General features: G+C 35.4%; 1 protein-coding gene across 1 annotated transcript in view; it reads right to left on the minus strand.

The window, feature by feature from the left end:
- Nucleotides 1-866: 866 nt before the first annotated feature.
- nr6a1b (nuclear receptor subfamily 6, group A, member 1b) overlaps nucleotides 867-26,851 on the minus strand; it is a gene marked incomplete at its 5' end in the record, with an annotated part of 29,832 nt that continues 3,847 nt past the window's right edge. The window contains 9 exons of the mRNA XM_082141191.1: nucleotides 867-2,258; nucleotides 3,910-4,062; nucleotides 4,168-4,289; nucleotides 4,976-5,230; nucleotides 6,432-6,638; nucleotides 7,990-8,150; nucleotides 11,080-11,135; nucleotides 13,052-13,279; nucleotides 22,063-22,098. Of these exons, the coding sequence (XP_081997317.1) occupies nucleotides 2,143-2,258; nucleotides 3,910-4,062; nucleotides 4,168-4,289; nucleotides 4,976-5,230; nucleotides 6,432-6,638; nucleotides 7,990-8,150; nucleotides 11,080-11,135; nucleotides 13,052-13,279; nucleotides 22,063-22,098 (1,334 nt within the window). The 3' untranslated portion in view covers nucleotides 867-2,142. The remainder of the gene's footprint in view (nucleotides 2,259-3,909; nucleotides 4,063-4,167; nucleotides 4,290-4,975; nucleotides 5,231-6,431; nucleotides 6,639-7,989; nucleotides 8,151-11,079; nucleotides 11,136-13,051; nucleotides 13,280-22,062; nucleotides 22,099-26,851) is intronic.

A 26,851-nucleotide genomic window follows, 5' to 3' on the forward strand; every position in this document is an offset into this window, starting at 1 on the left:
AAATCAAGGGTAATGCGGATATGACGTCATTGATAGGCGACTCAATGACGTGGGCCGTTACATTGGTTAATATAGATGATTTCTGGATTTAAACATTGTTGGAAACATTTGGGATAATATAAGTGAATATTCTTCAGCTACACTTTATTTTAAGGTGTCTAGTGTAATTATACATTTAAGTACTGAGTAATAATAATCAACTACATGTTCTTACTATAGGGTTAATTGCATGTAATTATGCATAATTTATAGTTATTACTACAGTAACTACATGTAACAAGGACACTAAAATAAAGTGTTACACATTGTTCTAATGTTTATGTGTGTGTGGATATTTTAATCTGAAAATCTTACATATTGTGCCTTTAATTTAACTTTCACTGGAAAGTTTTCCTAGACATGACGCAAAATCAGGGCACGTAAGTTTCTGAACGTGATGAATGACGGGACACGCTTAGCCTCAATACCGCTCCGAAGTTGTATTAGAGATGGTGTGGATTTAGTGTGCGTTGAGCATACTGCACGTCGGCATTTTTCCAACCTATAGGGCACTCTTATGCACTTACTTCCAGTCATGTGCATGCTCTCAAGTAGCCAAGACCCCAAGTGTGGCTATTTGGACAGGCCCCATGTGTTGTGTATATCTACTAGTTCAATTTGTCACGATTAAGCAGTGCACTAGCACATAGACGGCCTCAAAGTGAACACATATTGTCAAAAAACAGTCATAGAGCATTTTAGATTAGATCTGCAAGGCCACAGAACCAGGAAAACACAATATGGATGGAATGTAGAGCACAGTGGAAAAGACCAAACAGAGACAATGATGATAAATCAACACACAGAAACATATTTATCAGGCCATCTTTATGAAATGGAAAGAAAGTACAATGTTATTTTTAATGCTGTAAACATTCAAATTCATAGAAGAAAAATACAATTCTAAACAGATGAACAATGAATATAAACAGAAAAACAGACAGCTGAGCGACACAGTCCGTTTGCCGCCTGGTCTTTATATGTCATCAACTACAGAGGCACTTCAAGGCCTCAGATGGAAACAAAACAGAGCGAGAAACACGCGGGCACAAAGAAAATTATTACCCCCCCCACCCCCGCCTGCCTTCGCTATCTATCAGAGCGAGCCTCGCATGCTATCCGCGAGTGTGCTGCTATACTCTATTCTCTCATTGTCTGCTGCTGCGGCAAAAAAAAAAACAGAAATGTAAACTTTCAAAGGAATGGAAGGTTAAAACCGCATAAAATTCTTCCAATGTTTCGTAATACTTGGAATGTTCCTCCGCACAACACGATGAGGTTTCATCAAACTCAACCCTCATCGCATAAAAAGGCCTTCCTGAGAATCGGCTCCTCTAGTAACAGTTAAAACGCATATCAACATGGTCAAAAATAGGATTAAAAATGATCCGAAAAACACTGAAATGAGGAAAACTACAACTACGCCAAAATACAAACACATAAACCCTGTTCAAACATTCACACTTCCTTGAAGACAGACACATGTGAGAGGAAATCACACATGTAACACACACACACACGCCTGGGCTAAAGAGTGTGCTTATTGCATTTCATTACCCCGGCGACTGGCTCAAACATTACCGGAAGTCTCCATCCCAAAGAAACGATGATCAACAGCATGTATTTTGTGGCACACTCAACAGAACTAAGCTTGTGAGCCGTGGATGGTCGAAATGTCAATCATTTCAACTAGCTAACAATTGAAATCCCTATAGCTCAAACCGTAGCTATCACTTGATTAAGAAACATTGTAACTCGACTGAAATGCAGCACCGTGGCATATTTCATCAGTGACATCCTGTAACACAAGGACATTTTATTTCATAGCTAGTGGCTGCATAATTCAACAAATGATTACAGCGCGTTCATTTTCATTTGGATAATTAACACAATTGTCATATGTTTTGTTCAATTTCACTGGAGAATTCAGAAGTCTTTCCTTCAAAGGCTATGTTCCTGAGGTAATCTTTGCAGGCATCTTGAAATCTAATTTGGTTGTTTGCTACATTTGCTACAGTTCGAAATCACACACAAATCGGTTTTACATTCAACTTTGTCATGTAATAAATACATTGGGGGGAAACAGCTAGCTGGAGGCGAGGCTTATGTCCTGGAGGCGGAGCTGTTGGCCAGCCAGGGGTTTTGATTGGTTGTGCAGGAGTACAGTACTGCCTTAAACAGCAGTGGGAGCTGCTCCAGAGGAACGCCCATCATCCTACCTGGAACCAATAATTACATCATTAGCAGAGCAACATTTTGATTGGCTAACGGTTGCACGGTCAAACTGCGTATTCATGCAGCATGCAAATTTTCATTATGAAATACATTGCACGACAAGATATTAAAAGGAAATGAATGTATTACAGTGCTGGGTTGATTACATACAAATTGTAGTCTGTTACAGATTGCAGATTGCATGATGAAAATTGTAGTTTTAGGTAATATATTCAGACTACTTTTTGATTACTTTTAGATTATTTTGACCTAACACATTTAAAATATTGATTTGAATAGGACAATCTTATTGATAACATATTGATATAAAAAAAAAATATTCCACTGTATGAAGGGCATTAAACATAACGTCAGGGTTTCCCAAAGTGTGGTTTGGGAAGGAACTGCAGGAGGTTAGTGAGTTCATGAAAAGCTAATCATTTGTTAAATAATCCAAATGTCAAAATAAAATAACAGAATGATAACAGATCAACAAGGATGAGATATTTTAGTTGTTTAACTGCATGTCATGTGACCATCAGACTTCAGAGAACAGTGAATATGGAAATGCGTTGTTAAATTATTGACTTAATTATTAAATATATTAGGTCAAAAGAGGATCAACTGACTAAAAAAGTTTGGGAATAACTACATGTAAATATGAAATTACATTAATTTGTGCATTTTAATATGTTTGAAAGGCAAAAGCCTTCCCAAGACAATGATAAATGGTTAAATGACTCACTGAGTGATAATTTGAGTAATCATTAAAGTGTGTTGATCAGGAGTTGATGCAATATCGAGAAAACACTCCTTAAAAGTGAAATGATTTCTGTAAATTCAGTGATCAAATGTCGTTGCCTCTCGATTTTCCATGAAATTATAGCCGCTTGACTAGTTGGCAATCAATGAATATATAATCATGTAATAAATAAAAATTTAACTGTAGTCTAATTTTGCGAATTTTAAAATGTAATATAATCTTTTACAAGTACCTATTTTTTGGGAATCTGATTAAATAATCCAGATTACATAATCTTATGAATGCATAAACCATGCAGGTTTGAAACAACATGGGGTTGAGTTGAGTAAACTATTCCTTTAAGATACACTACTGTCTAAGATGTTTTTAATGTTTTTGAAAGAAGTCTCTTATGCTCACCAAGGCTGCATTCATTTGATCAATATTTCTGTTTGAATTTATTTTAAAATGTAATTTATTCCTGTGATCAAAGTTGAATTTTCAGCATCATTACTCCAGTCTTCAGTGTCACATGATCCTTCAGAAATCATTCCAATATTCTGATTTGCTGTGCAAGAAACACTTATTATTATTATAATCAATGTTGAAATCAGTTGTGCTGCTTAACATTTTTGTGGAATCCATGATACTTTTTGTCAAGATTCTTTGATGAATATAAAGTTCAAAAGCTGCGTTTATTTGAAATAGAAATCCTTTTTTAACATTATAAATGTCTTTACTGTCACTTTTGATCAATTTAATTCATCCTTGCTGAATGAAAGTATTAATTAAAAAAAAATCTTACTGACACCAAACTTTTTAATGGTAGTGTAATTTAAGGAAAAAAATAAATCATCTTTTGTGTTAATTTGCTCTCATCCGCAATTTCTCTCCAAACGTATACATATACACACCTGAGGTATGGCGTATCTCAGAAAGGCAGGTGATGATGTCAGAGAAGCGTTTGGGCCGGTGAGGGTGGAGATGTTCTGTCAGGTCGCGACACACAGACCAGTAACGTTCACTTAACTGTTCCAGCATGGGTGTGTTGGACAAACCTGCCACATCTACAAAACACACACACACACTCAAATTACACACATCTGCTCTGTCAAAAAAAAAAAAAAAAAAAAAGATCTCAGTGTGTATCAGGGTTAGTGTATGTGTGTTACCTTGATTGAGCAGGGTGACCGTCTTTAAGCAGCTGAACTCCTCATTGCTGATGTTTAGTTGATGAAACTTACGAAAGAGAAAATTTAAGCTTTCCATGACCTCCATAGCATCCTCACCAAACCTGTACTCACACATGCATACATTCATAAATATCATTTTCTGTACATAGAATTCACATAAAAAAATCAAATACATTATTCAAATCAAACTTTTTTTGCAATATAAAAAAAAATAAAGATGAATGCTGTAAAACACACACACACACACACACACACACACACACACACACACACACACACACACACACACACACACACACACACACACACACACACACACACACACACACACACACACACACACACACACACTGTATATTGCTCATTGTCAATTCAAATTAGGTCATGCATTAACTAATGTTTACAAATGAGACCTTATTGTAAGTATTACCAAAATATTTTATGTTAAAGTCACTATGAAATCAAAATGGATTTATAAACTATATTTAGTACACATGATTTAACACATCATTATTTGTTTGAAATTCATGTGCACTTGTAATATTTAATCAAAATAACTTCCCCTCCCTCTTGTAACGGCATCTCTTCTTTAGCATGGGGCAACCTGTCACTCACATGAGATCCACCAATAGCAAAACACAACCATCCAATCAATTCCCCATGGACAAAATCAAGTCCCTCCCTACATTTATTCTTGTTCAAGAAGCCGTTTCACTCGGATATATGGCACAAAAAGGGAAGAATAGAATATCATAGAAACTTTGATGGCCACACACGTATATCTCACCTCTGTAGTGTCAGGCCGGATGGTGTGTACTGGTGTGTGATGTTGGCTAGTTCTCCCAGTATCTGTCCGCTGTGCACCGTGAGCAAGGAGAGCAGGGTAAGCTGATGCCAGGAAGCCCCCAGTAAACGAGTGCAGTCTTTGATGGACAGATCACTGTAGAACGGTAAACGCTTCAGCCAGACGATCTGTCTGAATAGCAGCTCATCAGCTATACGACACAGCAGAGCCAACAGCTCCGACTGAGTCACGATATACCTGAACAAATGAGAAACAGAGACACTTGGAATTAAACAAGCTGCATCTTTCAGCATCTTTAAGACTTTTATATGTAAATGAAAATCCTTTTCCATTATATGCTTAAGGGAGGGTAATACAGACTTGATATAGCAATGGAACAATGATATTTAACCATTTTTTTTATTTATATGCACAAATAAGGTATACATACATTTTATATTTAAAATTAAATTTGGTCAGTAAGATTTTTTATGCTTTTGAAAGACGTCTCTTATGCTCACCAAGGCTGCTTTTATTTGAAAAACAGTAATATTGTGAAATATTATTACAATTTAAACAATTTTTTATTTGAATGTTTTAAAATGTAATTTATTCCTGTGATCAAAGCTGAATTTTCAGCATTATTACTCCAGTCTTCAGTGTCACATGATCCTTCAGAAATCATTCTAATAGAATCTCTTAGTATTAATAATTATCAGTTGTGTTGCTTAATATTTTTGTGGAAACCTTGATTTTTTTTCTCTCCAGGATTCTTTAATAGAAAGTTCAAAAGAACAGCATTTCTTAGAAATAGAAATCTTTCATATCACTTTAATGCATCCATTTTGAATAAAAGAATTGATTTCTTTCAATGAATTTCAATTGATTTGTTTGAACAACAACAAAAATCTGAGGGTGCAAAAGATTTCCAAATATAAAATTTCCCTCAGGAGCTTCTGGAAATATTTTTAAATGACGATACAAGCAACTCATCTGTGTTTTGAACATTAATTGAAACATTGAAAAAACCCAATGATTCAGTGAAATCAATCAAACTTTCCAAGAGACAGAAGTGATGCTATTAACCCTTAATAGCAAGTAACATCAAATATACCTCAGAAAAAAAAGAAAAAAAATCTTTTTTTTAACACATTAGACAACCAAAGTGGCTCCAAAGTTAAAAATGTTTATTTTAAATTTTACGGTTTGTATCACCCATTAAAAAAATATCTAAAAATATCTCAACATTCAGCTCAAGGTCAGCTGTCTTTTGACGACATGCAGCTTGTTACATTTAGATAAAGATGGTGTCAGAGTTTTTATACTTAGTCAAGACCATTAGACATGACTACTGACACAGACATTTGAAAATGTAATGGGCAAGTAAGAGTGATAATCAACTAAATCTTGACTTTGTGTCAAAAGTTGTGTTTGATATGTAATTCTGTGAGAGTCTTACCCCTTCTCTATGACCATGGGTGTAGTGAGAGGTGTGAGGTCTTCAGCATTGAGTAGCTGGGTTGAGAATGTGTGTGATTGCGTCTTCAGGCTGCCACCAGTAGGGGGCGGCAAAGCATATTTACACAACAGGAAAGAGTGTGCAAGTTGAGGACTGCTGCACTGATCTCTACAGGACACAGAGTACGTGCTCATATCCACAGAACGGCTGCAGAGAGAGAACGACAGACAAGGTTATACGTGTAATTTGATAAAAACGGCACAAGTCAACATAAAATAACATTTGCAACACTGCTACTTTAGTATCATTGATATACTATTATGGTTTTTGTTAATATTTACAATTTTAGAATTTCTGTTTTCACTTTAATTTTAGTTAGTTTTAATATATATTTTTTAAATGTCTATATATAATTCGTTTTAAGTTTTTGTTTATTTAGGTTTATTTATTTTAGTACTTGAATGGGGGGAAAATTTCAGTTAACCTTTATTTTATTTCTATGGTTTTAGTTAACAATAACCTGATTTGCAACCCATTTCAAGTAACACATTTTTTGTAAAAACTGTATAGAATCGCTAACGACTCCAGGTGTGTAACAGTGTCAAAAATCTTTGATGACTGAATAAGTGCAATTCATTCTATTCCACAAGGTGGCAATGTCTGATACACAATGATGAAGTGAAGTTTCACTCTTAGTTACAGCAGGCAGAAAACAAAAGAATAAGAAGAATCAGCTAAACTTGAATTAGCTCAGCGATTTACTGCAGAACAGGTACTGAACGCAATCACATATTAGTGTCACTTGATGGAGGATCTGGTGAAGAAGCTGTCAGCGGTCAAAATATTGATTTTGAAGATGTTGAAAATGATAGTTTTGAGAATATGTTTGAGATCGCAAAATGAAATGGGAAATGAGTTCATACGAGGACAGTGATGATGGTATAAACATTCTGCTCAAACTGAACCCTTCCAAGCCTTTTTTTTTCCTTCTGTAATTCTTAGTTTAATATCAAGAGAGCTTTATATTTTTGCGACAGGTAGAAATCCATCCATGTTAGATATAGATCTGGGTCGCTAAAGACCCAAATATGTAATAATGATTGGCAAAACATTCATGCATTTTAAGGGTTAAGAGTGAAAAAAGAGATTCACATATTTAAAAAAAATTGCGAGGAACTTGATTTTATCCATCAGGAATTGATTGGATGGTGAAAAGTGTCTTTTTATAAAAAAATAAGAGGGCTCTATGATGTCAGCAGAAAAGGAAAGTTGTTTCAGAGGTGGAGCGAATAGTACATTTTAATGAAACAAACAATTTTCTCTTTGGAATCGTATCCACAAGGAATGAATGAATTTAAAAAAAAGTTAAAACTGCCTCAATTTTGAGTGTTTCTTTATCTTGTTTTGATTCTCTGCTCGTGTTTGTTGGTTCGTTCCATGACACAAACACCTCATAATTCAATTTAATCAAAGCCATTTGTCCCTGCACATATAAAGGGCACACTGGGGTCAGTGTGTCCGTGTGTAAATGCATTAGAAGATCTCATTCGGGTCACACCTGGTTGACAGTGTGGAGAAAGATAAGGTCTGACCGCCCTCAGAGATATTGTTGCCAGGTGAACTGTGGTTACTGTAGCCGTGGCTCCACGTATCTGATAGTTCAGCTCCTTCTTTAAACTCCTGGCCAGACATGATTCGTTCGATCTCCTCCAGCGAGATCTACAAAGACAGAAATGGAGAAAATCAGAGATGAATGCATGCCATCGACTGCACTATATCTATCACTATAAAATATGGAGATCGGTCAATATAAAGCCATCTATTGAGAAATCCTCTTGTGCTAATTCTATATATTTTCTCTTTTCTACAGATTTTTTTGTGTCTGTTTTAATCCGTCAATAATAGACTAAATCTTGCTTATCTTCCGTGGACTGAAAGCAATGGATCTGTCGATTGTTTAACAGAGTGAGATGTAATCTAATGATTGAACTCATGTCCAATAATGAGGGAGAGTCAGCAGCAATGCTAACTAACATAAACACTTAATAACAAGGACACCAAGACACAAACTCTGCACATTCACATTCTCTATAGATTTATATGATGTATACATACTTAAGGGGTTTCTGTGTGTAACAATTGATCCCCATGTGTGGCCTTCAGATTCAGAATCTCAATAAGCTCTCAGAGGAAACACAAAGCACTTCAGATTCAATTCCGCAGGAATGCTCTGAGATTGTGTGGAGAAGAATGGACGACTCAATTAATTCATATATATATATGTGTATATATATACACAGTATCTCACAAAAGTGAGTACACCCCTCACATTTCAGCAAACGTTTTAGTAAATCTTCTCAAGTGACAATACTATAGAAATGAAACTATGTACTGTATATATTTTAGAGTAGTCAGTGTGCTGCCTGAATAGCAGTATAGATTTGTTGTCCTCTGAAAATAACTCAACATACAGCCATTATGGTCAAAATAGCTGGCAACAAAAGTATGTACACCCTAAGTGATGATAGCTGTATGTTGTTTAACCATGCAAAGCCACATGTCCTATTCATCATGTTCATGTTTTTGTCTGCTTGACAGGACCATACAAATTTGTGTATCTTGTACTAGAGCAGTTAAAATTTGTGCTTTTGAGTACAATTCTCTCATACTCTCAATATGGCACCTCATGGCACAGAACTCTCTAAGGATTTAAGAATTAGAATTGTTGCTCTCCACAAAGTTGACCTAGGCTATAAGAAGATTGGTAACACTCTGAAACTGAGTTACAGTACAGGCCAGGGTCATACAGAGGTTTTCCAAGACGGGTTCCACTCGGAACAGGCCTCGCAAGGGTCAATCAAAGAAGTTGAGTCCTTGTGCTGTGCGTCAGGTGCAGAAGCTGGCTTAAAAAAAAAAAAAAAAAAACAGACACATGAGTGCTGCCAGCATTGCTTTAGAGGTTGCAGAAGCGGAAGGTCAGCTTGTCAGTGCTCAGACCACACACCGCACACTGCAACAAGTCGGTTTGCATGGCCGTCGACCCAGAAGGAAGCCTCTTCTGAAGCTGGCTCACAAGAAAGCCCACAAACAGTTTGCTGAAGACAACCTGTCCAAGAGCATGAATTACTGGAACCATGTCCTGTGGTCTGATGAGACTAAGATGAACTTGTTTGGCTCAGATGGTGTCCAGAATGTGTGGCGATGCCCTGGTGAGGTGTACCAAGAAAATTGTGTCTTCCCTACAGTCAAGCATGGTGGTGGTAGCATCATAGTGTGGGGCTGCATGAGTGCTGCAGGTACTGGGGAGCTGCGCTTCATTGAGGGAAACATGGATTCCAACATTCTGAAGCAGAACATGATGCCCTCCCTTCAGAAACTAGGCCGAACGGCATGAACATTTGTAACACACTGCCAAGATGACAACTGCCTTGCTGAGGAAGCTGAAGGTGAAGGTGATGGAGTGACCAAGTATTTCTCCAGACCTGAACCCTACTGAGCACCTGTGGGGCGTCCTCAAGCAGAAGGTGGAGAAGCACCATGTGCCTAACAGCCAGCAGCTCCGTGATGTCATTATGGAGGAGTGGAAGAGGATCCCAGCAACAACCTGTGCATCTCTGGTGAACTCCATGCCCAGGAGGATTAAGGCAGTGCTAGATAACAATGGTGCTCACACAAAATATTGACACTTTGGACACAATTTTGACATGTTCACTTAGGGTGTACATACTTTTGTTGCCAGCTATTTTGACAATAATGGCTGCATGTTGAGTTATTTTCAGAGGACAGTAAATATATACTGCTATACAAGCAGCACATTGACAACTCTAAAATATATACAGGTTTCATTTCTATAGTATTGTCCCTTGAGAAGATGTACTAAAATGTTTGCTGAAATGTGAGGGGTGTACTCGCTTTTGTGAGATACTGTATATATATATATATGTTATATGTTATGCCCTAAATTAATACATGATTAACTAACTGTATTTTTTCTATGTACATTTCTGAAATACACTTTCTGTAAAGCTGCTTTGAAACAATATGTATTGTGAAAAGCGCTATACAAATAAATTTGATATTGTGAAATACTATTCCAATTTAAAATATCTGTCTTCTATTTGAATATATTTTCAAATATAATTTATTCCTGTGATGGTAAAGCTGAATTTTCAGTGTCATTCATCCAGTCTTCAGTGTCACATGATCCTTCAGAAATCATTCTAATACGCTGATTTGCTGCTCAAGAAACATTTATTATTATTATCAATGTTGAAAACAGTTGTGCTGATAAATATTTTTGTGGACTTTTCATGATTCTTGAAAAGAGAGTTGAATAGAATGAATAGAAAGTTCGAAAGAAAGAAAGAGTAAATTGTTACAGAAAAATTTGCTTTTTTTTTTTTGATAGAATACATGTATTCAATCTATTAGAAAAAAAAAAAAAAAAAAAAACACAATTGCACATTTTTCTGTAATAAATTGTGATTAATCGCATCTAACATCAACGTTTTTTAAATATACATTTTCATATTGTAATTTTGATAGCCCTATATATCCAAAAGAGAGGTTTTGTCAGATTTAGCTCACTTCTGGGGACAAATATCAATAGCCATGTAGAAACGCACACAACTGTACACAACTGTCTTACCTGTACAGGTCCGATCATTTTATTCCTCCCTCCTGGCATCCCATCCTCTCTGATTGCTGAAAGTGAGATCAAAAAGATCTGTAAGGAATTGCATACTAGCATTTTACAAATACTATTTCTGCTATATTCAGTATATATACTGTGCATAGATGATTATTTAATATTATTTACCAAAATGTGCACAATAACAGAGCGCACAGCTCAAAAAATATTATATCCCACATGTGACATTATATTTTCCATTTGACAAATGTTTTCCGTTTACCATCTCTGACTCATTACTCGATGGGACTTTAAAAATGCAAGACACTTTTGCACAAAATTGAAAAAATATGATATGTATATGTATGTGTATGTAATGTATGAATTACACAATATATACTGTGTAGTATGCAGTAAGCAAGTCACTAGTATTGCAAATCAAACATTTCCAGGAGGAGGTTGGTGGTTAGTACAGCAACACAGACCAACAGCTCCCTCTGATGCACACCGCAGGCAAGTACACTCAACAGTGTGTGCCATAGGCTAAAGTGTAGAAATGGTAAATCATCTATATGTATATGTGTGAGAGAGTTTAGCCCCAAGTATCAAAGAGGGACAGCATGCTCTGGATCAAGAAATTTGTTATCAGAACCATCTGAGCAACTCATGATTATACATGCAGCGGCGCAACCCAGATCTGCAATCTGATTTCTGTGCGTTTTTTCCTTCAGGCATGGCTAATCAAACCCTGATCTATATCACCTCATTTACATAGTGGAAAGATCAGATATTTGCCTCTAATGAAGCAGCATCAAAGAACAGACAGAGAGGGACAGTTAAGAGGTAAATAAACCTTGATGTTTTTGTGTTTATTCAAAAGACGTGTTGCATAATTTGGGTGAAATTGTAATTCTGAATGGATACGCGTAAAAAAGGAGAGAGGGAAAGAAAAATAGCACAGGGAAAAATAAGAAAAAAAACAGGGGCAAAGAAAAAGATTAAAGGATGTTTAATAGACAGGAAGTTTTAAAGATATGAAATCTTATAATATTCATAGCATCAAAGAATTAAACAAAAAATGATTCATGGTTATTTTTACTTTGATTTGGATGATAAAGAACTTTTATTTTAGATTCAGTTTTTCCTTGCAATATATTTGTTACAGTTTTTATTAATCTTTGTTAATGTTATATCGCTGTTCATTGTTAGCTAATATTAGCTAAGGTCCATTAAACAATTGTAACAGATACAACTTTTTATTTTAATAATGTATTAGTAAATGTTGAACATAACATTAACTAAGATAAATAAATGCTTTAGAATTATTTTTCATTGTTAGTTCATGTTAACTAATGTAGTTAACTATTGTTAACAAATGGAATCGTATTGTGAAGTGTTACTTTTTATTTCTATTTAGATAATGAACTTTATTTTAAAAATTTGATCTATATTTTAATAGTAATAACCTTGATTTAAATAGGTTTCTCACTGCATTTCTTAAGTACTTGTTGGATTTAATCTGCTGGTTTAAATCAGCATCGTGTGTGTGTGTGTGTGTGTGTGTGTGTGTGTGTGTGTGTGTGTGTGTGTGTGTGTGTGTGTGTGTGTGTGTGTGTGTGTGTACAACTATCTTTGTGAGGACCAGTTTGAGTTTTAGACCATTGGAGTGAGGACAAGGAGAGTAAAGTGAGGACATTTTGGCCGGTCCTCACTTTCTGAGACCCCTTTAAAGGCCTGTTTGAGGGTCAAGACTTGATTTTAGGGATACGGTTATAATTAGGTTTAGGGTAAGCGTTCGGGTTAGGCACTTAGTTGTGATAGGTAAGGTTAGGGTAAGCGGCTAGAGATTGCATTGTGTCAATGAATGTCCTCATAAAGATAAATGTACAAGAATATGTGTGTGTGTGTGTGTGTGTGTGTGTGTGTGTGTGTGTGTGTGTGTGTGTGTGTGTGTGTGTGTGTGTGTGTGTGTGTGTGTGTGTGTGTTCACCCTTGCGGTTCATTCCCATCTGAAGGCATTTCTGCAGTCTGCAGTACTGACAGCGGTTGCGTTGCTTGCGGGACATCTGGCAGTTCTTGTCCCTGTTGCAGCGGTAGATGCGCTTGTTGCAAATACTGCGTTTGAAGAAGCCCTTACACCCCTCACAGGAAATGATGCCATAGTGCAGTCCAGACGCCCGGTCACCACAGATCAGACACCAGCGCTCACCCCCGTCCTCTACAGGGAAAGAAAGAAATGGCATTTAATTACATGCAAAATAAAGCGAGAGGCCTCATTTTCTCATTTTTAATTCTTGATTTTAACATTTTCAGTGAAGTCCATAGTAATATCAGCTTTGTATAAAAACAATAAAAATCTATGATATGTCCTAATTTGGTAGATAAAAAGCTAGATCAATGTTTGTGTGACGCTTTTGCTATCTTTATGGGGGCAAGATGTGTAGGACATCACAAACAATCTACCAAATAATAGCTTAATTATTGTATTGTTTTTTAAGTCAAAATAAAATGGTAAATACATTAATAATAAAATAAAATATAAAAATGTTTTTAAAAAAGACATTAAAAGTAATAAATTACACGATTTCATGTTATTTTACTACATTATTCAAATAAAATTAAATAAAAAAATGAAAATCTAAAAATGTGTGTGTGTATATATAATAAAATACATTAAAGTAATAAATTCCATAATTTCACGTTATTTTAATACATTATTAAAATATAATAAAAATATAAAAATAAATTAAAAAAGGTTGTTTTAATATATTACTGAAATAAAATAAATATATTATTTATTTGATTATAAATAATTTGTTATTAAAATAATACATTTATTAATAAAACATGATAAATGTAAAAAAATACAGAATTTTATTTTTATACATTATTACTAAGGTGAAATTAATAAAAAAATTATTAAATAAAATGGGTATAACTTCATATACAATTCACATTTTTGTCTGATTTACATATCAGCATTAGCCATTTAAGACATATTGGTTGAGCACCAGTCAATGGAATATGAATATATGTGCAAATATGATAAAAAAAAGTTTTAGTTCACAAACTTGACATTAAGAACAGGAAGATACGAATGACACACAGATGTCTCTGTGACGTCTGATAGTAGGTTAATCTGAGTTTATCGAGCTGTTGAAATCATTGTAATCTTAAACTTGCACATTTTTAAAATAAAGTTCTAAAAGTTCTTATCTAAATCTCAGAGCAATAGAGAGGAGGATTACGCAAACACATTGCCCGGCCGGCACATATGCGTATGCCAGGAATCTTCTGCAGTCTCACTGTGTGTTTGAAATGACTTACAGCATCATGCGGCGTGACCCAGATTTTACTACAAACCAAAGAGACAGAGAGCCGGCAGGAAGGGGGATGGGAAACAGAAAGAAAGACAACTGAATGCAACATTCAATCTATATTTAAACAATAATCACACGGTATTACAGCTGGACTGATATTCAAACAAAAGAATATGTCAAATTCCATGCAGGGAACACATTGCAATGATTATTCAAATGAACCTGTGAAGAACCTGACAAGAATCAGCTAAACTTGACAGATCTCTTCATTTCTCAGAGCTGCTGGTGAACTGTAGAGGGAGCAGGTGAGCGCGGGGGTCACGGAGAGGTCTTCTAAAAGCCTGAACGTCGTAAACGCAAAGGAAAGCACTCAACCTAACCCTGAACTCTACAGCCATTTTACAACCCTCAGGAAGGTTGTGTGTTGTAAGGGCACAGTATTGTTGAGGATTGGGTCAAACACAGGTCAAACTTTATAGCAAACGGGAACTATGGAACACACATTTTTAAAATTGAACGGGGTGACACACACACACACACACCCCCACTCACTCTCACTCAATGCGCCGAATGTCTAAGTAAAAGATAAAAAATACCCCCAGGCATAATCATCATGCAACAAATCCCATCACATTCTGACAGGGACAGAATAAAGAAGAAACAGGCCAAAAAAAAAAAAAAAACACTCACTTGATAGGTCAGAAATCTCAGGTATGTTCAGACCCTGACAGACATTTTCATTCAATGTTATTTTTTGCAATTTTGCATGCAGTTGGATCTGATTTTGCCAAGTACATGTTCCTAGATCAACATATTTTTTTGACCCTGGAACAACATTTCTGTCCGAAAATGTTTGTCCTAACCATATCCATATCCCTAAACCTATCCCTACCCATAAGTTATCCCTAAACTCAGAGTGAAATGACAGGTGAATAACACTGATGTAGAAGCACCTGTGGTAGATTATACCCAAAACCTAACTTTCTGGGTCTCGTCTACAAATCGACGTCCCCTTCAATAATAGTCACCTAATCTAACTTGTTCCCCTTACTAACTAGTTTTCTTGCTTCAGCATAAATGACAGACAAACTCCAGCAAATGTCCTTTAAATGCTTTAATTACGTCCGGGAGAGTTCGAGCAGTTCTCAGAGAATCTCAGCCACATAGAATAATACATCAGGTTTTATAGGATAAAGACATGACACATAAAAACCAAATCATCATGCCTAACTCATGACTTTAATATTGTCACCTTCTATTAATATGAGGGCGGGTCAATGTAGACCTTGTTTGCCGGCAGCCAATGAAGACTGGCATTATGCAATTTGTTAAAAACCTCCGTAGGTTCGAGCAGGAAGTAAGACTGGAATTCCTGACGACTCGTTTCAGGCAGTTCAGAATCGGTTCCTTATTTTGGGAAACAATAAATGAGGGATAATGTACAAACATCCAGCCGTTTGTTATCGCAGAATAAACCCCGACAGGGTGATCAGGACCCCGATGCGAAGCAGAGTTTATTCTGCGATAACAACTGGCTGGCTGTACATTATCCCGCTTATTACACGGCTACTTGCCGCAAATAAATAATTAGACGTAAAATATTGTCGAAATATTTTATTAGCTCTTTAAATGCAAAGCTTCCGTGGAGAAAGCAGTTGCTATCAAGAAGCAAGTTCAAAATAGACGGATATTTAAGAGAGATGTACAGTCATACCACTTATTACACGGTATTTCACCACATAAATAAGACATATTGAAATGAAACTTCGAAATCGTACCTGTTTTTTATCCGATAATCTATTACAGTATACAAAAAAAGTCGTCGAAAAATGGCAGCAGCTGCGTTTGAATGAAACGAGAGAGCGAGTCGGCGATACCGGATGACATAATTAAATATCTGTGCACAAAATATTGATTTAAGTTTTATTAGCTCACCAAACGCAAAACTTCCACAAGGAAAAAACGTTCCTAGCAAGCGTAAAGCAGCCACTTCAGTTACCCGGATGAGCTCATGTTATCAGTTTTTACCGGTTGTTATCGGGGAATAAGATACCGCTGGATGGCGCGATTGACCAATCAGAATCAAGCATTCCACAGGGCTGTGTAATAATTCTACTTTGATAGACTTTGATCTTTGAAACATTGCAGATTTGAGATCTTTAACATTCACAAACAGCTATATTACACACTAAAGATAATATCTGAAAAACATATGGGCACTTTAAAATGTTTATTACTGCATAGTGCATACTGTTTCACATTCCATAGTAGGTAGTACACAGTGCATCCTACATACCGTATTCAGTAAGCTAGTACTCTACTCTGAACAAGCCTTTGATTCTGCTGATCAGAAGGAACAGGCATTTCACAGTCAGCGTGTGATGATGATGTTGGCTCATATAGTTCACTTCACAGCACCAGAGGAAACAACAGGAGCAACAAATCCCTTGATTTCCCTACATCCCTGTGTCATTCTCTCTCCATCTCTCTCTATCCCCCGTTCATGCTGTTCTAGATCTGTCAGTGTGTATTACCGCCACCTACATTCAGAAGCATTCTGTGTCTTGCTATCTCGTCCTAGCACTTTAGCTCGTTTATATCACTCACGCATAACAAAACACTGAAAATACGGAAGTAATGGCTTTAGAGTAACTTGTTCAAATAAAATAGGCTTCGTCAAAAAGATCATGTCTAATTAAATAAAAATAAACGCACAAACGAGGGTTAATCTTTAAACTGGTAAAAGAAGAATGTACAAGCTGAAATGACTATTTTATGTTATCATGATTTTAACCTTCAGTCTTTAAGTTTGTAGATTGAAGGTTCTGAAGATGATGATGTGGGGGATTCAAAATAGACAAATCAATGGCTAAACCACAAGCTAACCGTTGCGGATGCTAAACTTTTAGTACTACTAGTGATGCACTTATCTCAGCTAAAACAACATGAACATTACCCTTGTGAAAAAAGAAGTGCACTTAATTGTATTGAATGTGCACTTGTAGTGTACTTCCAATAATAAAAGTATAAAAAAAAAAAAAAATGTTTACTTTGTTGATGAGAATAGCATTAAAAAATAAAAGGACACAGAAGTGTCCTTAAAGAGAGTACATCTCCTTAAGTACACTTTTAAAAAGTGCACACTGATATAACGTCAAAATAAAGCTTTTACTTTACATTGTTTTAATAATCTTGTCATGCTTTTGAAATATACTAACATATTGACTAACATACTAAAGCACATGTAAAGTACTTGATATTCATTTAACTGTAGTCAGTGTGTTATTGGATATTACATTTAAAGTTCATATATTGTACTAAATAAATAAGTTTTTAAAGCATGCTAAAGTGTACTTTTTCACAAGATAAAACGCTAAAGATTTACACTACAGATTCCTATTGGTGTAAATTTCATTTGACTTTACTTATCAGTCCTCTCTCGGATTGAGAGGTAGGAAGGGTTTAAACCTGCAGAAGAACCTGATGTGACCTGATCCAGCATCTAGATCATTGGTCTGTGAACCCCAGTCCTATTTGATGGGGTTTTAGATATGCCTGGTTAGTACACATGTTCCTACATAGAGCGTTGACCTAGTTGTGCGAGAGAATCACCATAGGCAAAGAGGATTGTGGCAAATGCACCCCAAGTGTTCAGAAAGATTAGGGCAAAAATGTCCATGCAACATAGAAAACAAAGCCAAACACACACACACACACAAAATGTTTTGTAGGTATTGGACAGGTGTGTGTTTTTGCTCCCAGCGGAAGGCAAAGCGTAACAAACCGCATGATTTAGCTGTACGAAAACTGCCCAGTGGCGAAATGTATCCATCTACCACATCTCCTCTTTCCTCTTTGATCATTATCTTTGATCAATTATTCCCAAGAGTCTCCCGCCCCCCCAACATCTCTCTCTTTCTGTTTGTCTTTCTCTGTCTATGCAAATGAACTCAGCCAATCAGAGAGCTCCAATTCAGAGCATCAGGAATCTCAGCCAATCAGAATCCGTTACTCAATGCACATGGACAAATTCGCAGCACATCATTTGGGTCATATATAGTTCATCTCAAATACGACGAACTCACAATGAGGATGTTAGCTCTGTAGTGACTCATCCAGCAGTGAATGTGCATGTTTGTTTACCACGGCAGCTTCATGATGCGAGCATGAGAGATTCCTCCAGAAAAGCAGGCATTCCTCCAGATAGCATTCAACTCTTCAACATCACAGGAGAGTCAAGGTAACTATGTTGAGGTAAGATTGGCTTATTCTTTCTCTTTTGATATATTTGTAGCTTTCTTCATCACTCTGTAAGTTCAGTTGCTCTTGTGTCTGATTCAGCTGGCTCAGCTTTATGCATTGTGACACTGACCCAGTTCTACTTGGATCCATTTTGCATATGCAAATGACTGCAATGCTAATTAGAATCAAATTATTATATTAAAAGAAAACAGTATGACACTTTTCTATATAGGATCTGAATGATTATCCATGTTTCATATTCAAACTTAAAAAAATATATATATATAAAATGACTATTTTCAATTTACTATAATCATATTTCCACAGTATTTCAATGAATACTATGGTACATAATCAAAAAATACCATAATGCCATGGTATTTTTATGCCATGGTACTGAATTGTTATCATATCCTTATACCATGGTATTTAAAGGTTACTCCAAAGAATATCATGGTACAAATAAAAACATGGCAATATCACAGAATTTTCATATAAACCATGGTACTGATTTAACACTGTTTTCATGTATCAAGTTATTTCAAAGAATACTGTGGTACATAATCAAATACCATACTAATACCATGGTACTTTCATACATACCATGCTACTGAATGATTATCATATCAATGTACCATGATCGTTTCTCAAACATAATAAATGGCAGCAGCACAACTCCTTCAAAGGATAATAGTATATAACTATTATTATTATTATATATATATATATATTTTTTTAATGAAATAAAACAATATTTTCAATCTCAGCCAAGGTAACAAAAATCAGACTGCTTGTGAATTTGAATGAATACCACTAAAGACATCATACAATAGCAGATGATTGCAACCACATACTTTCTCTAAATAATAACATATGCGTTCTCTTCTCTCGGCATATAATATAATACTGATTATATGCTAAAACATCAGCATATATTATTTCACAATCGCTCAAGTGTGATCTGCCTTTTTGATGCTCTTCTTCATATTAAATTTAAACATTTTAACCAATTTTTAGCAACTTTTGCATATTTTATTTTACTGTAAAAGACCCCATGTGGTGAAAATCATTAAAAATAAGAAAAGTTTTTAATGTTGTTTATATGTCTGTGTGGTGTTTTTAATATACTTTAAGACAAACCATGTGCAAATTCAAAAGTCAACACCATTGCAGAGTATCTTCTCCTTAAAACTGTAATGTATCAAAGACAGTCTCAAAAACACAGCCTGTTTCCTGCAGTTACAAACATGTAACCAAATGAACCAATCCTGTCAAAGTGCAGGCGGGGCTTTTCCACAGTGAGGACAACAACTTTAAGAAGGGACAGGAAAATTCAGGTGCATATAGCAATATAGTGGGGGAATTATGTCTATTACCATGTTATGATGAATTATGAGCCTTTCTCCACTAGCTTTATATGATGTTCAAAGCATTTCTAAGGATGCTGATTTTCAGAAGGCAACTGTCTGACTCTGAGATGGCGAACGGTAACATGGTTTGTGTAACAATACCAACACATTATTAGCTGTTTGATAAAGGCTAATCATATGAATTAACGTTTGGATATAACACATATCCTACGTGGATCAGGTAGGATCCGAGCTGGTGTGAGTGAGTGGAGGCGGGGCTAATTTGCATATTCATGAACGTTCACGTTTACTAAATGAAGCAAGGATGTAGAGTTACATTTAAGCTATTTTAAGGCAAGAAGAAATTATTTTCACAGGTTAAATTCTATTAAAAACTATTTTCACATTTAAATATGTCATTCTGATTATCAAATCAATGGATAAAAATGGACTGCAGGGGGACTTGAAGTATAAGATAAAGACCTTTACTGACAATTTTCCAGCAAATACAAATCTCGTTAAATCGAAATGGCAAATCTAGATAAGGTTCAGCATATTTCACATTGAGTTTTGCATATACATATACATGCATATACACACCTGGTGCATTCTGGGAACATTCAACGCTGTCGGTGAGTTTGGATGCATAAGAAACCATCGACCGTTGGCTGTGCCCTGAGATTACCACATACTACACACGTCAACACTCTCTCCTAGCAAACAAACCAGCGCTTTCCTCATTATTACGGCTGCGATATACATTCATTGATGTCGTTGGGTTTAACATGTGAGCGACTCACTGACCAATGAGTGCAAACTGCAGGAGGAACACTGAAACAACGTCTGGTGAGACATTTCAGGCATTACATTCATGACCTTCAGACTTAAATACTGACAGACGGATAGACCTTCGCAGACAAAATAGTGACCTACAGATGTCAAATTAGCTGAGAACCTCTCAAACCTTCACTTGGACAAGCACAGGATGGTGTAAAATGTAAGGTAAGCAATGCTGCACTTTTGGTTTTTACAGCTCTGAATGGAAACAACACTGGACAAAATTGAGCTGAATAATGTCACTATTATCTTCTGTATGCTTCTTTACAGATGAAATTGAATTTGTTTCATAATTGTTTAAAACAGGATTTTACAACATTAGCATTCATTTTTACAACAAGTATTTTAATTTTTATTAATGTGAAGCTGCTTTGAAACAATCTGTATTGTATAAAGAGCTATATAAATAAATGTGTCTTGACTTGACTAGAACACTTGATTTTGATTGGTTAACCACAGCATTTAGTGGTCAAAAAGTGACATACACTGCCACTAAATTGTATAATTGACTGTTGCGTAGAAATAATTACATTTAATATAAAATATAATTATTAGAATACCGTAAAATTAGAAACAATCCAAATCATCAAAATACTTTCAGCCAATCAGAGGCCTACAATTCCTGCTTGTTTACATGTTGTGCCTCATTGCTGACCTATCTTTGACTTCACAGACACAGGGAGTGAAGGTGATGTCACCAGTGTGTGTGTGTGTGTGTGTGTGTGTGTGTGTGTGTGTGTGTGTGTGTGTGTGTGTGTGTGTGTGTGTGTGTGTGTGTGTGTGTGTGTGCTTCTGAAGAGCTCTTCCGATGCTTTACAGCTTAATTGGTTTCTCACATAAATCAGCTGCTTTCTCTAACAGTGTTCGACACTGACTTGTGCAGCTTTACAATAGCATGTATGCATGCATCACAGAAAGACTTGCTGGCAACATAAGATCAGAAGCTCCTGAACTAATTCTGACCTCTAAAAAGTGCACTTTTACCAGAGCTTTGGAGAACTTGGGAGAAAGAAAGAGCTCTGTGATATACTCTACTGGTGAAGCTGAGTACTGCAGTCACATTTTACTCTGGATATTTATTTGTTTTTTATTCCAGAATGCAGAACTATAACGTTCTTAAATGGCTCGATAAAAGCCCCACCCTATAATGTTCACTATTCATGGTCTGAAAATGTTTGGGACACAGAGCACAGAAATGAGTGTGCGATATAGCCAGTAGATGGCAGCATGGAGATCATTGGCAGTTTCCTCACCTGTGTCATCTTGGAGGGAGTTCTCTTCATAAAAACCTGCAGATGAGGGAAAGAGTGAGAGAATATGAGGAGAAGAGAAAACACTGCTTTTAGAATATGTTAATGAACTACTTTATTCCTTTAATATAATTGTGTTCTTTTATTTCCACATCTATCGAGTGAAACCGCACCCGTCAACTTTTTCAGCGGCATTTTCTTCTATAGGGATTTCAATAACGTTTATGTTAAATCACAACACTATTCAAACTGAAGCAAACATTTTTTTGAAAATCAGCCAAAAATAAAGCCATAAAGGTATATGGTATAAAGACTGTGTACTAAACGGCTTTAGTGATGGGAAGAACTACAATCCCATGAAGCATTGTGAACAGCATAATCGAATTAAAAACAATGAAGAAATATAAAAGTACTAATTTAAAATGTAGATTTTATATAAACAATATATTTTAAGTTTATTGCAAAATATGCTTTTGAGAGTGTAGGGAGACAGACTCTAATACGTCATTCGCGGTGCTTAACGGGAGTGCATGCGGATTTAACAACCTTTTGGTGCATCTTTTGCATGTTTCGACTCTCTTGATTGGTGGAAATTTTTTGTACAGCATCATGGGTAATGATGTATTTAGTATTCTATATAGAATTCTATATAATAGAGAAGTATTCAATTTCAGATGCACCGAGTGACTAGTAACAGACAAAAACATTTAAAAACTGACTTTAAATGGAGTATCTTGTATCTTCTAAGAAATTTTGTAAATCATCATTAAACTATTCCTTTAAATTCCTTCAATAAATATGCTTGCAGGAATTTTTGCCATTATCATCATCTTTTTCATGCTGTAAAGAATGTTCAAATGTTCTGCGATGGACACACTTAAAGTTCATCTTACCACACAGAACATCAAGACAACTTTAAAACAATGCCTCTTCTCATTCCTAAAACAACACTTTCTCTATCTATCTTTCTCTCATACACACACCCATCTGCCCGTTCCTCTCACTTCTGTCCCTCAGGACACGACCTCCGCGACCTCTTCAGAAACCGCCACGTGTGTGTGTGTGTATGAGTGTGATCTCTTGGGCTCGCTGGCAGCTGTGTATTTTTGATCTGCCACACGCAGCGCATCTCACACACACTCCAGCAATCCACGGCATATGGTGGACCAGAACACACAGGCTCCTTGAAGATAATCTAATATCTATGATGGCTGTAGGCCGTTGGTATTGAGCTACAGGCGCAAATACTCACCGTCTGCCTTCTATGCCACACACACACACACACTTTTTCGTACTTCATCAGGCCAAGCTACAGTACTTAAATAGGCGATGTTAGACAGGTTACATTATTCAGGGTTAGTTCTGTTCATTCTTGTGTTGGTAATACTGGCTCAGCATAATGGGTTTTCAGTGATTTATACACATGCAGTGGCTCCAAAAAGCACTTGGACGCTTCAGCCATAAGTAAAAATGTTTGAACGTCATTGCATTTGATAACAAAATATCAAACCATGTGGCATTCGCATGATCCACTAAAGTTTGAAAACCAGAAATTACACATTACAATCTATTGGTTTATCATTAAAATACATTCGCGAGATAAAAAATAAAAAAAAAGAAGAAATTATAATATATCTATAATAGAAGAATTAAAAATATTTGGTACTTGATTCAATGAATTCAATTGAATGCAATTAAATTCATAATTTTTTTTGTGTAATTTTAAAATTGACAAATACTTTTTGTGGCTTTGAATATATTTAGAAAATGACATTTTATTGACTTGAATAATGATGGGAAATAAAGATTTTTTTAAAATAAATAAATATATTTATGAATATCAATAATTGTGTATTTATATGTAATGAAAGCAACTGAAAATATTTTGAATAAATAAAAAAATAGATATGCTGATATTAACATCAAATAAAAGTGTATTTGATCTAAAACAAGAATTTCATGATAGAAAATTAAAATGTTTTTATAAATAATAAATATATTACTATAAATAAATGTTTATTTTTATCCACATTTTAAATGACAATTGAATTTTAGTAAATGTTTCTATAATATATATATTGATATTAATATAAATAAATGTGTATTCTACATACAATTGAACAATTTTATGATAGCAAATGGAAATGTCTTAATAAATGATAATACATACAGTATATGAAAATTAATATCAACAAAATAATGTCTTTATTTACAATTGAAATGATAATTGAATGATAGCAAAGGACATTTTTTCACTCTATCAATTGAATTACGTCGTTCGGGAGAATCAATTGAAAAGGCTGCTAGTTAAGAACTGCATTTTTACATTTTCAAAAAAACATCCCTTAGTATGATTTATAAGCAGTTTTCTTCATGGGGACTAAAAAATATCCCCATAAAGAACAAGATATCGGATATAGCCATCTTTGTGGGGACATTTTGTCCTCATAACGTAGGGTTTACCAGGACACACACACACAGACAGGCAGCAATATACACAGGTATAGAGACATATGCACACACACACACACACACACACGCGCACACACACGCACACACACACACACACACACATACCAACACCCCACCCCCAGCCTTCAGAAGAAAAGGATGAGGCTGCCCAGATGTCTTCTGTTCCACTTGGCTGATGGAAGGAAAGAGGGATCGGGAGGGGAGGTGTACAGATGTAGTAGTGATATGTAACCTGAATATCCATTTATTTTCCATTTTCCAGGGCTTCATCATTCAGATCCAAGGACATGAAATCCCAGCCAACCCCCCCGCGCCTCTGCTCATCACAATGTGTGTGCGCGCATGGCCATGTGTGGTAATCCACACTCAAAAAAATACCTAAGCCTAAATTTAAGGCTTAGATTTGAATTGCATTCAAAATTTCCACCCATTTGAATAACACATTTTTAACATAAACAAGATTTTATGTGACGCATATTTGTCAGTGATTCGAAACAGGTAAGATTTCTGCACTTCTGCATAGTTAATTATTAGCTCTTTACATCTATTTGATTGTATTTAAACAATCATATTCTCAAAATGCATTTATTCAAATGGGTTAGAATCAGCATAAATCTGTTAATTGCGAAAAAAACTTCATTTATTCAGGAAATACTGCATTTAATATAATGCATGAGATTGATTCTGTGTCTTATGATTTTTTTTTTATATATATAAACTAACAATTTAATCAAGCTTTTAAAATGTAATCAAATGAAAATTTTACAATAAAACATTGCATTTAAATTTTTTGTTAAATCAGAACTGCATAAATTTAAAACATGGATGAAAAAATATCTTGGTTGTATGATATTCCTTAGAAATAATAATCATATTTCTACTTTGAGAAGCACATTTTAGTATACAAAAGTGTTATATTTCTGTCATCATTTCTTGAAATTAAACCAAACTTTTATTTTGATGGTTTGTTGTGAAGATCTTTAAGTTTTAGCTTTTACACGACAACGGTGTACAAAACGGAAACGTTTTTCCTTTGCGTTTTTTGCGTACAGACGATAACATTGTCAAAACGATAATCAAAACGCTGTATTATTCATGCCAGGCAAGTATAGATGCCGATTTCACTTTGTAAAGAAACACTCCGCCTAAAGCGACATGCACTGACCGGCTGTAGTTTGTTCATGTTAAAACTGTAGCCCAAAGTATTTTGAAATGAGAAAAATAGTATAATAATTGTTTTCTTTCTTACTTTTACCATTTCATTGTTAAGCCCTTGTATAATTAAAGGTTTTCAGCTGTTCATGAATATGTCTCGAATATACTTGCAGTACTTTTTCCAAATTAAATGATGTGTGAGAATGCTTAAAATAGACATAATATTAATAATTAGTGGTTAAGCTAATGCATCTATCACTACTATAGCTTACGGGATGGCCTAGAGATAAAAAATTTAAATAAAAACTTAAAGGGATAGTTCACCCAAAAATGAAATTTCTTTCATTGATTAATTAACTTTTTGAAGCGTCACAGTGGTACTTGCGTACACTCTAAACAAAAATGGTGCTAAATAGCACTAAAAGTGGTTCATTGGCTTGTAATCATAGGGGAACCACTTTAAGTGCCATATAGCACCTACCTTTGTCAAATGGTGCTATGTAGAACCATAAGAGGTGCCATATAGCACCTTAACCACCCCAAAGAACCGCTAAAGAACCGCTGAAGAACCAAACTGGGCTTAACAGGTTCTTTAAATGGTAGTGGTGCTATATAGCACCTTAACCACCGCAAAGAACCCCTGAAGAACCGCTGAAGAACCATTTTTTTTATGGCTGTCTTTGGAGGAACAGAAAGCTCTCAGATTTCATCAAAACTACACACACATCAATGGGTGCATGAAGAACCTTTAACATCCATGGAACCTTTACATTCAACAAAAGGCTCTTTATGGAAATTCATTCGATTTTAAGATGTTCTTTAAAAAAAAACATAGTTCTTCTATGGCATCGCTGCGAAAGCCCCCTTTAGGAACCTTTATTTTTAAGAGTGCAGAATGTCCTGATATTGCATTTTACAGGCGTTTTAAAAGAGATTAAAAATAAGATACGATTCAAACTATGAAAAAGAAGAGAAAACATTACGCTGAACATCTTTTTAGGATGTTTATGTTACGTTATCTATAAAAATTCAACCTAAAATGCAGAAAACTGACACAACAACATTGAATAACGTTTTTTTTGTTTTTGTTTTAAAATTGCTCATAATATTGAAAAATTTATGAAAACAAAAACTCTCATGGGACAGAATGAAACTACCTGTTCCG

This window comes from Leuciscus leuciscus (assembly GCF_965113295.1).
Source record: "Leuciscus leuciscus genome assembly, chromosome: 16".
Lineage (NCBI taxonomy): Eukaryota > Metazoa > Chordata > Actinopteri > Cypriniformes > Leuciscidae > Leuciscus > Leuciscus leuciscus.